Source organism: Budorcas taxicolor, chromosome 13 (assembly GCF_023091745.1).
Source record: "Budorcas taxicolor isolate Tak-1 chromosome 13, Takin1.1, whole genome shotgun sequence".
NCBI lineage: Eukaryota > Metazoa > Chordata > Mammalia > Artiodactyla > Bovidae > Budorcas > Budorcas taxicolor.
The window spans coordinates 60,010,924-60,024,174 of record NC_068922.1 but is presented as its reverse complement, the minus strand read 5'-3'; the positions used below and the strand labels follow the sequence as shown (position 1 = coordinate 60,024,174).

The 13,251-nt window shown below is 51.5% G+C and overlaps 1 protein-coding gene across 1 annotated transcript in view; it reads right to left on the bottom strand.

The window, feature by feature from the left end:
* Positions 1-1,583: 1,583 nt before the first annotated feature.
* The window catches only part of ANGPT4 (angiopoietin 4), a 47,214-nt gene continuing 35,546 nt past the window's right edge, over positions 1,584-13,251 (bottom strand). The window contains exons 6-9 of the mRNA XM_052650924.1: positions 11,855-11,956; positions 10,218-10,384; positions 4,810-4,940; positions 1,584-3,873 (exon numbers count right to left, since the gene is read on the bottom strand). Of these exons, the coding sequence (XP_052506884.1) occupies positions 3,713-3,873; positions 4,810-4,940; positions 10,218-10,384; positions 11,855-11,956 (561 nt within the window). The 3' untranslated portion in view covers positions 1,584-3,712. The remainder of the gene's footprint in view (positions 3,874-4,809; positions 4,941-10,217; positions 10,385-11,854; positions 11,957-13,251) is intronic.

Here is a 13,251-nt window from a genome sequence, read left to right as displayed (position 1 = left end):
GTGGGGGGACAGTCCCGAAAAAGGGGACAAATACCCTTTTCTACTGAGACAAACCATCCTGATGCTGGCTGCTCCCCTGCCCCCTGCAAAGGGCCACCTTGTACCCCACCCATGGTTGCTGTCTCTGGGCTGTGCACAGTGAACTCTCTTCCCCAGTGTGGAAACTGCCTTTGCTGGAAACATGCAGAGATCTCAGGAACAATGTATTCTCCCTGCCTGGCTCCACCAGGATTTACCAGATGCCAGTAGGAAAGACAGAATGGTCTTGGAAAACTTTCCAGAAGGTTCGTTCAGCCCTTGATATAGGTGGAGAGGACACCACTCCAGCCTTTTTGTGGTTGATGCCAAGATGCCTCCAGAGAGCTCTGGACCAGGGAGGCAACTGAAAGATGCAAGTGCACTGGAGGTGGTGTTGGCTGAGCTACTTGGATGAAACTCTTTCCCCTCTCTGAGCTCTAATTTCTTCATTGCTAAGATGGGGAGAATGCTGGTCTGATGCAGAGAGAGGTGACAAGGCTTCTATGTAGGCACCTGCAGATGTAGGTATCCTTGCAGTTTCTGCAAGCAGTGGCTTCAGGAGACCCAGCCAAGGCCAAGGCCTTGCCAGCTAGGCCCCAGGACCCTGTGCACCCAGAGTCCTTTAGCTGTTCATGTCTGCAGCCGTGGTGAGTCAGTGTTGCTGTCTTTTAGGCATCCGCAGGTGCTCTGTCCTTATAGCACAGATGGGAACTATAGAGGCTCAGAGAGGGCCAGCAGTGCTGCTCCAGGGCAGAGCCGGGACTGTGAACTAGGGTCTGACACCTCTGGGCAGGACACAGCAGTGTCCTTGATAGTCTGGGGAAAACCGGGGATTAGCTGGAGCCCGAGGGACAGGCCTTGGGGGCACGGAGGCTAGGAGAAGGGGTAGGGATAGAGATGAGAGCCGGGAATCTGCAAGAGGGAAGGAGAAAAAGTGAACCCCTGTTCTCGACTGCCCAGCATCCCTGCTTCCTGAAGCGGCTCCTCATTTTCTCCAAGGCCAATCCAACGCCTTGGAGGGGACTGACCTCAGTCCCTGGTTCCAGGCATGATCGTGTGACCCAGGTCCGGTCAACCAGAATCACAGTGGTAATTGCAAGGATGGACACAGGACAAGTCCTGGCTGGAAAGAATCCTGCTCTTGTTGGAATCACTGGGACAGGGGAGCTTTCTGGCTGAGGGACGTTAAGCAGGCAGAACACGAGCCTGCGGTTGCTGGAGCCACTGTCAGGAGAGAACCTGATGGAGAATGAGGTCAGTGTGATGGATGGCAGGCCTGAGAGGTGAGGAGCGACATCGTTTGAGTACCCAGATCTAACCACACCTGAATCTATCTCTAGACTCCCTGTGAGTCAATCCACTCCTCAGGATAAGTTTTCTGTCCCTTGCACTTGAGAGTCCTGGCACAGAGAAAGGAGGAAAGTTTAAAAGGAAGGATGAACATTAAAAAAAAAAACAGATATGTGAGGGTTACCCCAATTGGGTTCTTGGTGTTTTTAGACAACTGGGATGCAGGTAGGGATTGGAGCCTTCACCCCACCCAGAGGAGCTCTGTTCCTGGGGCTCCCAGCAGTGCCTATACACTTGCAGTGAAAAAAAAAAAAGAAAATGCTGTAGCTACAAAAATAAAGCACTTACCTTCCCTAGGTCCAGGAGAAGGGGTGGCATGTACTACTAGGGCTGGTTTCTCCACCCCATTCACTTCTTTGGGAACTAACATTATTAGGCACCTGCTTCCTGCTGGGCTCTGCTAAGAGGCTGAAAGACACGGTCTCATTTCCTCCTGCCCCGGCAGAGACCATCTCCATCTCACAGACCAGACGATCGAGACCTTGAGAGGCCGGACCACTGGTTTCAAGTTCAGAGCTGCAGGTCTGTCTGACTCCAAAGTTCTGCCCACGGCACCACGCTGCATACAGTAGATGCTAAATAAAGGCTCGCCTAGCAAATGCTGGATAAGGTGGTGTCAGCCTTCTGGGCAGCAACCTGCCCCTAGGTACTTTTCCCTCCTGCCTGAAATGTCACCATTAGCAACCACACCCTTTGGTTTCCCAGAAGGAGATCAGCACTAATCTGTGCTGGACTGACTCAGGGGATTGGCAGAGGTGGGACTGAGGAGGTGGGGCAGAGCCAGGCGGGACGAAGGTGCCCTGTTTCCATCGCACAGCCTCATGCAGGAGAAAACCTTCTGAAGATAGAGGGGTGTCCGAGCGGGAGGGCAGGTCGGTCCTGAATGGGCCCAGGTGTTGGCTGAGGACAACAGGGCTTCAGTGGCCTCATCAGGATTGACGCCGGTGGCACAGTAATGGGAGTGGGTGGCAGAGTGGCCGTGGCCCCTCTCTGCTCCTGTCCCCTGAAAGAAGCTCATGAGCCCCTGGTTGCCCAGACTCAGCAAAGCCATCTCCATGGATAACTGCAGCATCGCTCTTGGATGAGGGAGGGGGAGACAAGGAGTTCTGGTTTGGAGGCAGGAAGGATCTGGACCCAGCGATTGGTGTCCTGCTCAAGACAGAGTGGGCAGTCCCCAAGAGTCCCTAAACTTGAGAGCTGGTGTGAGTTGGGGACACAAGAAGGGTGGAGGGCAGCCCCAGCCAGAAAACTGGCTCCCTAGGGTCGGAGAAGTGTTGGAGTGCTCAGTTCTAAGACCAAAGACTTAGTTCTAGGCACTTCTTCAGTGACAGCATGTCTGTTTCAACCCAAAGCCTCCTTCCAATTGTTTTTAGAAGCTGTCTGAAAATGTCATGGTGGCCCTCATTGCTGAAAATGGTGAAAACAGCTGGGGGTGGGGATGGGGCCTGGGGTTTAAATCATGACTCAGGAGAACCAATTTTCTCCAAGAGCATCCACAGCCCTGGGAGATGCTCTGAGATAATCAGGCCCCATTTTCAAATAAGTGAATTTGGGGAAAGTGGCCCACTCTAGCCCTTTCGTGGCCAGTCACAAAGCACATGACCACACTGATGGCTCTGACAAGGCCTGTCTACATTGATTTAACCTGGTGTTTCCCTCCCTCATTAGACCACAGGTACCTTTATTCTCTCTGGAACATATTCTAGAACATTCTAGGGGTAAAGGAGTACCTCTTAGATCTCCTGGAGCCCCTGAGAAACCATGTCTGAGCTTTAGATGCTGGGGCCTAGGAGTGATGGACAGTGTGGGTGCAAATGGCGATTCCCATTATAGGGGGACACAGCTCCTTCAGTCTTGAACAGAAAGTTCAAGGATGTTCAAGGACGTGAGAAAGCTTAGAACAAGAGATGGCCTTTCCAACAACCTGGGGACAGCATCTGGGCCTCCACCTGGGCGGTTTCCTCCTGTAAATACCTTCCCACTTGCCTGAAATTCCACCACTAGCTGCATATTCCTTTGCAGAGCCCAGTTAAATCTGCTCTCCACTCATTCAGGATACTGCAACCCTCAGGTGGGCAGGAGGGCCCTGCAGGAGGCAGGAGGGGAGAGGGAAAAGGGACACCGAAGAGGCAGGAACCCCCAAACGTCCACCATTTCACAACTTGAGGGGAAAAGGGCCGGAGGCGACTCTTCTGGACTCCTGGGGCAAGGAGGGCTGGCTCAGGGGACCCCCAGGCTGTCCGGGACAAGGTCCTGGCATTGTGTCCTGTGTTCGAGTCCAGCTTGTCCAGGGGATACCACGGCCAAGTCCTCCCATGGGACCAGCCTCCAGGCATGCTGTCCCTTAGATGCCCGAGGGGCGCATCATCATGCGAGTGGCGCGTAGCGAGTAGCTGGGGCCTTGGAAGTAGTGCCAGCGGATGCCGTTGAGCTTGCGCACGTGGTGACGGGCCGGGTAGTAGATGCCGTTGAGGTTTGAGAGGCCACAGGCATCAAACCACCACCCTGGTGGAGGCGAGAGGAAGAGGCTTTAGGGAGGTGGGGATGCAGTCAAGAGGGTGAGGGCAGCCCCCTACCCCACAGGTGAATCAGCGCTGTTGGCTCCTGAGAGAAGCCAGCTTGCTGAGGATGGGGTTGGGTGGGAATGGGCGGGAGATACCCAGACCCTCTCCTCAGCATCGGGCCTCCAGAGGCTGGGAGCTTGGGTGCGTCTCTCTGATGTCTCTGTCTCTCTTTGCTCCCTGTGACCCTGCCTTTCTGGGTCTCTCTGCCTCTCACCCAGTTTCCATCCGTCTTTCGTGGATGAAACGTGATCTGTATTTCTCTCTCCACGTTTCCCTCTGTACCTGCCCCTGTCCCCATGCAGCTCTGTGTCCACCTCTCTGTCTGTTCATCCTGGTGTCTCTCTCATTTCCATCTGTCCCTGTCTCTGTGTCTCCGGAGGTCCCCTCCAATCTCTGTCCCTCTCATTCCATCTCTCACATACCATCTCCCACTCTCTGACGTCGCCTCTGCAGAAAACACTGCCTGAGTCAGAGTTGGTGGGCAGCTGCCCCTCTGCCCCCGACCCAGGTCTCCCTCCTCCTGATCCTGCTTGGCCTGGAGGAGGGGTGGGGGCGAGTCTCAGATCTGGTGTTGGAGCAGATTAGGCATTTTACCCGCCTAGGGTGCACCCTGGTCCCTACCATCAGTGCTGCTCTGAGGTCTCAGGGGAGAACTGGAGGTGCCAGCTTTAGGGGGCAGTGAGACCTTAAGGACTCAGTGGAAGCAGAGGAATTTGGATGAGGTACAGCCAGGCCAGCTCGCAAGTGAGTGAGACCCTGACCTGTACCCATTTCTTGATGGCACCTGGCTGCACAAAGACCCAAGTGGGGAGGCAATGAGGGTGTTCAGCCAGGTGAGCCTGTGCAGAGGCATGGGTTCACCCCATCTTGCACCCACCTCCGGACAGCATCTGGGCGCACTTGCAGAGGCAGTTGTCATTGTCTGCATCACGTGTGCTGAAGTTGGTGCCCTGGAGGACCAGGCTGCTCTGGCGCCCTGCTGAGCCACTGTACCCACTCAGAGAAAGCCTGGAGGCCACCCGGAGGTGGTGATGGGAGAGAGGCACAGAGTCAGGATGGGGCTGGTTGAGGAAAGGGCTCCCCTCTGGTTGTCCTGGGAAGGGAGCCCCATCCTGGGATGCTGGGCCATGTTCCCTCCTGGACTTCCCTCCCTGCCTGCTGCCTCCAGGGACAGAGTCCCCACGTGTGCCAGGCCCCTCTCAGCTGGACCTGAGTCTTGGACAGTTGTGAGAGTGATCATGATAATAATAATAATATTAATGAGGACCATGACTAGCACTTTTTGAACATGGACTATGTGCCAGGCATTGTTTAAAGCACTTTACATGAGTTGACTCATTCTTCTTTAATCCTCACCATACCCTAAAACTCCTGTTTTACAGAAGAGGAAACAGAGCTCCTTATAGCCAAAGGAGCCTGCCCCAAATGGCCTGACTTGAGAGCTGTTTGCCTTCTCTCGCCAGCTGACCATCCTGCAACCCCAGCCCTGTCACACCTCCTCACGCTCATCTCCCCGCCCCCACTTCCAGGAAGGCTTCCTTGACCACACCAGCCCACATGGCACCCCAACACCTGTGACTTCTACCCTTGCAGCCAGCTGGGGAGGGTTTCTATTTATCAGGCTACAAGACCCTGGCAGACACCCTGAGGCCTGTGTGGTGATTACAACCACGATCTTTGGGGACAAAATGCCTGGATTCAAATCCCAGCTCTGCTGCTCGCCAGCTGCGTGCCCTTGGGCAGATTGCTTCATCTCTCAGCTTCACTTTTTTCATTTTTTAAAAACGGTAATGATAGCATATTAACCGTCATTGTGAGGGGGTGACCTCAGCATGTGACGAGTGTGGAGCAGTGCTGGCACGCGCTAAGTGCCCAGCACGTTCAGGGCTTGTTGTTATCCGTCCTGTCCTGCCCATGTGTTCCCAGCCCAGGGTGTGCGGCTGGCACAGGCTTCCACTGAGCCTGGCTGAAGACAGTGCTGGGGGCTCGTAGCGTTGGAGGGGCTCCACTGACAGCTGCGGCGGGAGCCACTTTGGGAGTAATCGAGGTCTTCCGGGTGGAGGCAAGTGGACACGAGGTGCAGCCAGGGCGGTTCAGGGGACCTCTGGTTCCCCAGGGCAGGGCCTGTGAGATGCCCCCAGAGGGATCCAGAGGGAAGGTGGTGCCTGGGCATGTGGCCTAGCTCAGTCCCGGTACCTCCCATCCATGGACTCTGCCTGCAGAGAGGGCAGGGCCAGCTCAGGGCAGACAGCCATGAAGCCTCAACTATGCCCTTATATATATCACCCTCGGCTCACATGACTGGTGTTGCAAACCCCCTTCCAAGAGGCCCACCTAGCCAGGGCCTCCCTGGGGTGGGAATAGGCTGGCCGGCCCACTTGCTCATATGGTCCCAGCTTCTTGTGGCTGTTGACGGCTCCCCTTAAGGGCTCGGACATGTCACTTCGAGGCCAGGCTTGGGGCTCAGGCTGAGGTTGGGGGTCATGTTTAGTCTGGGGCCGCATGAAGTCAGCGTCGGACAAAGCCAAATGATCTCATGAGGTCATTCAGCAGCATCAGCCCCTTATTGGGCCCAAGTCCTCAGCCTCCCTTCCCTGCTCCTCTGGGAGCCAGAAGGGGGATCTGCGATCTCTAGGGGACCCTCAAGTCATGGGCCAGGAAACCCCACTTGACCCATTTTTCAGATACGCTTTGAACATATTCATGGCCGAGGCCTGGGGAACCCAAACAAACACATGAGTCCTTGCACGTCCCCAAGTGAGATACAGAAAGGGAGTGAGTCTGTGTGTCTGAGGTCGTGAGCATTTGGATATGCGTCTTTGTGCCTGCTTGTGTGTGTGCGTGTGTTTTGAGTTTGTGCAGCATCATCTATGGTGGGTCTGGTGTGTGCTCTGCAGTCTGTCTTTGTGGCTGGGATTGTGCACGTGTTTATCTGCAAGGGCTTCTCTGAGGCATGTTTGCACACGTGGCTGCTTGTGTGCCTGTGCTTGTTTGGGTAGCTATGGCACTTGTATGAGTCTCTGTGCTCTGAAGGTCCACGTATGTCCCCCAGGGGTGTGGTGAGCCCCTCCATACGAATATGTGTGTCTGTGCATGTCCCCATGTGCCTCTGCGTGTGTCTTGCGCTTGTGCTGTCTGGGTGGGTGGGCACCTCGGGGAGGCCTGTGCCTGCTGCCAGTGAGCGCTGTGCCTCGTCTGTGCCTCCCTCGCCCCACTCCATGGCTACTTGTCTGCAGGCTTCTGCATGCACCCCAGCTGGGCCCGGAGGGTCCCCATCACTGTATCTGACATATAAGGGTGCCCCTCCTGCCCGTGCCCCAGCTGCTGACTGCCAGGCTTCCCCGCCTCTGGGCTTCCCTGAGAGGATCCTCCTCATCTTATCAGGCAGCTGACTCTGGACAGTGGGGGCCCAGGGACCAGCGTCTGTTTCTGCCACTTTCCCCTAGCCCTTCTCTGGCAGTTTCCAAGCCCCTCTGTGTTTTCCAGGATCTTCCAAGCTGTTCCTGAATGAGCAGGGCCTAATCTTTAGGATCCCAGCAGCCTTTGAAAGAGCGTTGCTTAAGTTTAGGGTTTCTGTGGCCAGCTAGATGGCAACTCTTCTGTCTGCCCCCTGCCGCCGCCCCTCCCACCCCCCCCTCCCCACCCCACAGAATATCCCTGCTGCCTGGGGTGTCCTCTCTATCCTCTCTTTGTCTGGAGAATGCCTACTCTTCATAGGCACCATCTCCTCCAGGGAGCCCTCCTTGATAGCACAAGTGTCTCTGTGCTCCTGTGCTGTCCCCAGGTCCTGTATTCCTGGGGGTGTGGGATGACACACTGGACTGTGAACAACTTTGAGGGGTAGAGCGCAGGTCTGATTCTTCTCCAAATGACCAAGGCCAGCTCACACTTAGCACAGGGCAAATATTCAATATATTGTTATTATTATTTTGGGGTCGCTAAGGGTCAAATAGCTGTGGGCCCTTTGAGACCTGACAGTAATGGGCAGGGAGCTTCTCCAGGTTTCAGATAAAAAGTCAGAGGCTGCACATCAAATTCACATAGGAGAGCACAGCAAGTGGTTCCAAATTTAACATAAATGCATATGTTGTATAAATGGACATAAATAGCTGAGATATACATAGATGTAGAGATATTGAATTTCTGTCTTTGGATATATTGTTTATATATCTCTAACATTTACTTAACACTTACCATATGCTAGGCATTTTCCCACAGGTTGTCTCAATTATGACATAGATAGTGTGTTTTACTGAGGCACAGAGAGGTAAGTAACTTGTTTAAGGTCATGAATCCAACAAGTGAAAGAGTCTGGCTTCATACCCTGGGCAATCTGGCTCTAGGGCCATGTTCTTTAGCACAATGAGATATAATACTTTCCTGATATTTCTTCCCTAAGAAAAATGGCAGATCATGGACTTGGGGCCACAGAAGCTGCTGCCCCAGGACTGGGTCATGGAGATGAAATGAAGTTTAACTGTTACCTGTGTAGGAAAGGGAGGCACCCCCCGCTTCCTGTTATGCACTGCTATGTCCCAGGCACTGGGGATGGGGACAGCAGTGAACTCGCACAGAGCAGGCCAGCCAAGTGTGTGAAGGGATGGCTTGGGAACAGGAATTGTAATATAATAGTATAATATTATTTGTTGGAAATTTACTAAGTGCCAGTGTTAATGCTCTATGTGTAGTATCTCATTCAAGCTTCACAGCACTTTGAGGTGGGTACACTTTGGGCACCCATTTCACAGATAAGACAGTGGAGGGAGTGACTTGCTCAGGGTCCCTCAAGGAGGATAAAGCCAGGATTTAAGCCTTGGCTTTGGTGGTCAGTGGCTTAAAGAGAGGTCAGCCAGGTGTTGTGGCTACTCACTGGTCAGCTCAAGGAGTCAGGGGGCATTCAGATCAGCCAGCCTAGCCCAGACCTGGGGATGTTTCATTTAGCTCTAGACCTTACACTTTACGAAAGAGCATTATCAGATTGGGTTGAGTCCCATAAAGAGGGATGTCAGAAGCAGCCAACTGGAGGAATCAGGAACATTCCACCAAGAGAGGAGTTGGGGGCACATCACCGAGAGGCCATCAGAGGGGGAACTAGGCATACAGTGCAAGGAGTCGGAGAGTCACCAGCGATTCTTTGGAAGGAAGTGGCTTCCCATTAATGGAAGCATTCCAGCATGGTTGGATGATGGCTATGGCTGTGGAGGAGGTTCTAGCATCATCTGAAAAACCAGATGACATGTGAGGTCCCTTGTGACTCTTTAGCATGAATCTATGAATTCAATTCTGTCCTGGTTCCAAGATAGCTTATCCTCATATCCTCGAGGTTCTCAGAGACATAACATGATGGAGGAGAAACACAACGAGTTTTGGGAGCAAAAATGAGTTCAAAACCATGCCTCGCCTACCTTGTAACTCTGGGAAGTTCCTACATCACTAAAGCAGGTATAGCAACACTTACCTCAGAAGGTTGTGTGTGTGTGTGTGTGCTTAGTCACTCAGTCGTGTCCGGCTCTTTGTGACCCCATGGACTGTAGCCTGCCAGGCTCCTCTGCCCACGGGGAGTCTCTAGGCAAGAATACTAGAGTGGGTTGCCATGCCCTCCTCCAGGGACCTTCCTGACCCCAGGGATTGAACCCAGGTCTCCTGTATTACAGGCAGACTCTTTACCATCTGAGCCACGAGGGAAGCCCTCAAAACATTATGGGGAGGATTAAATGGAGCTATGCACCTGGAACATAGCAGGTGCTCAAGAAATGCTCATTTCTTTTTCTGAATGGGACCAAGAACCCAGACTGAGGGGGATGGTGGGAGACTTTGATGATTTTACAAGTTGCTCATATTTAAGCCCATCTTGTGGTACAGAGGTATGGAGAAGCTGACTTGACTCGCCTGAGTTCACACAGCAAGCTGGAGAGAGTGAGAATGAGCCTAGATCTCTCACTTCCCAGCGCGGAGAACTTTCCATTTCCCCTCATAGCATAGGACAGGCTGGGAACATCACCTCCCTGATTCCAGGCCTCTGCAAAATGATCGACTCAGGGTGACTGACCTTGGAAGGCCCCTTCCCGCTCCCAGCACGGCAGCGTCAGTGGCATTCTTTCCACCCCACCCAGTGGCCGGGCTGTGCTGAGTGCTAACCAGCCGCCTCCAGAGCCCATGACGCGCGCCCAGATGGGGGACAGATGGCAGCAACAGGAGACGCCCAGGGACTGACCCCTGGTGCAGACTCTGTAGCCACTAGCCCAGGGTCCCCCGCCCACCCACCAGCCTGGGCCCCAAGCCCACCTGTACAGCTGCCCCTCGCTGCCCAGCTGGAAGTGCTCATACTGGGCGTAGGCCTCGTTGCCTTCCCAATCTTGCAGCTCCACTCGCAGAGAGTAGGTTGCCCTGCTGGTGAGCTGGTGCACCACTTCATTGCCTAACCAGTGCTCTCCGGCTGGGTTGCCAAAGCCCTGGGAAGAGGAGAATGGGGGTGGGTTGCATGTGGAGGACAGAGGCTATGCCTCTGGTTAAGGATCTGGGCTGGGCTGGGCTCTGGGGACATTCACCCAAAGCCACTTTGCTAAGTGACCAAGTTCATAAAGAATAGTGTGGGCAGGCCTAAGGGTGGAGCTCCCCAACTTCTAGAGTAAAATGACTAAGACTTTTGTAAATGTAAAAACCTGTTAAAAGCAATTGAAATCACATTTCTATGAAGTTCAAGAACAGGTCAAAAAGAGTCTGTGGTGGTAGAAGTCAGAATAACCACTACTTTGGGGGTGTCTTGACTTGGAGGAGACACAAGGAGGTTTTCTGGGGTGCTGGGAATGTTGCATATCTATCTTTGAATGGTGGTCACATGGATGAATACATATTCACTGAAAAGTCACTGAATCTTACTTACACTTAGGATTTGTGCACAGAAATAAATGCATGTATATTAAATCTCAATTGAAAACTAACTAAAAACTTAAATCAGCTTCATACATGGTAGAGCAAACTTTGTTCAGTGACATGGCAGCCACTGCAAAATTTCAGTAACAGAAATGTGAAATGAAGAGCATTGAGGTGGAAGGTGTCCCAGGGTGACAAGTAGCCAACACCCTTAGCCAGGACAGTAATTCAGCACTAAGGACAGGGCACACCTAAGCCCCACTCCCCATTTTAGCACCACCGATCAGCCTAATGGTTTATAGCCAGCACTCTTTTGTGTATTTCTGCTTTTGAGCACCCTCTTTTTGCCATTTGAATGATTCTTTAAAACCCAATTGGTTTAAGAACAGTCATAGCTTAATTTGGTATTTATTTTCAAATATTTATCAAATGGACAGCAAGCAGCCACACAAAAAATAGTACTGTTATATTTCCGTTTGAGTATCTTTTCTATTTCTTTTGCTCTTAAAAACTTTAAGAGCTTTTAAGTCAGCTTGCCAAAAATCCTTTACTCAAAATTTAATTAAAAAATTGGAAGACAATCAGGCATATCCCTCATCTTGTAAAATGCATGGGGTCTTTGAGCCAGCAATTCTGCATTAAAAAATCTCTCCTTCAGATGTAGTCATGTATGTGTGTTAAGACAAAGACATTCATTTAAACAGTGCATCCAGGGGTGGGCAGCAGAGGTTACTTTTTTCTGTTCCATTTTTTGGTATTTAAATTTTTCCAGCAATGTGTATCTTTTCCAAAAAATAAAATAAAATGAAAACTAAACTTTTGTTTTTAGGATATACGTCAGGACTTGCAAAAAGAAGGTTCAATTTTGGGTGTTGGAGTCCTTGACAGTGAATGTGTGCTGGCCAAACCTGTTTGAAGGGAGTTGGTTTAGGCAGGCTGATTTTTTTTTTTCTGAGAAGGGTTGAGGGCAAACCAGATGCCTGCCCACACCCCACATCCTGCCCCAGGTTTCAGGACTGACAAGATCCTCCCCAGGGCAGCAATGTTACCTGTTTGTAATCCTTCCAGTTCCGTTGGAAATTCACACTGCCATTCTCACGGCGCTGAATGAGGGTCCACCCACCTCCGCTGGCCTCCATGTCACAGAACACCTGGAGAGAATTGAGAAGGTGGGGAGTCGGAAGCCCCTGGAGGCAGCCAGAAGCCAGGTCTAGGCCAGCCTGAGGGTCATCTGAATGACACAACAGCACAAAACAACCAGGGAGCTTGGTGGTCAAGGGCATCACACAGATCCAGGCCCAAAGCCTTTCTTTCTTCATTTGTCAAACGAGGATGCTGATACCTTCATCTTTTTGTGCCTTAGGTTCTCATCTGCGCACTGGAATTGTCGTGAGAATTAGATGAGTCATCCATCTAAAGAACAGAACTCAGTAAATGGAGGCTTTTCATTCACTGTTATTGCAGGGTTCCTTTAAGAATGAAATGCCAAGAGGTGTAAAGTGCTTGATATATGGCATAAACTCAGAAAATGTTATTACAGGGGCTCCCTGGTGGCCTAGTGGTTAGGATTCAGTGCTTTTATTATGGAGGCCAGGGTTAAATCCCTGGTTGGGGAACCATTCTGCATGCCACACGGTTGGGACAAGATACCAAAAAAAAAAAAAAAAGTTATTACACTTGGTGAACAAATGTTTTCTGAGCACTTAGTAGGTAGCAGGCTCCATTCAAGGCATGGAGAATGCCAACATGGATGAGACAAAGAGTTCATTCTTTTGAAGAGCTTACCATCCATTGCAATCACATCTTTCAGTTTAACTTTTGTTTACATATTAATTTTTCAGCCAGTTCAGAAGATTTCAATGTTTGATGAGGAAATACTTGGTGTCTAGTCCCATACTATTAATAGACAAATCAGAGACAAATGAGAGATAAATCAACCCCCAGGGCTGGTTTGATCTAGGAAGCTAGCAGATTGATACAGCTAGCAGGTCTGATACAGCTGGAAGACTACTGAATATGAACATCCGGGCAGCTTCAAGATGAGTTCCCAAGAAAGAGTCAGGGGCAGCCCTGGAAGGCTTCCCAGGGTATGTGTTGTGAGGGTAGCAGAGGTTGCAGGAAGGGAAACTGAGGTCCAGAAAGGGGAAAGTACTTGCTCAAGGTGAATGAGTCAAAGTAAAGCTGAAGTTTGAGCCCAGATCTCTTACCTCCCAGGCCAGCTCTTCCCTCTCTATCAGTGTTCCCAAATTTTAGCTATTCACACTTCCCAAATCCCACCATAGCTGAATTTACTTAATTTCATATAAAATATTTACTTTAAAAGTGGTGTCTTTTTTCATTTAATACTCAGACTGAATGCATCTTAAAAAGGATATCTCAAACTCTTCCACTTTTGGGTCTGGCCCCCAAACCCTCCCTCCTGACATCCACATTTTGCCTCGACTGC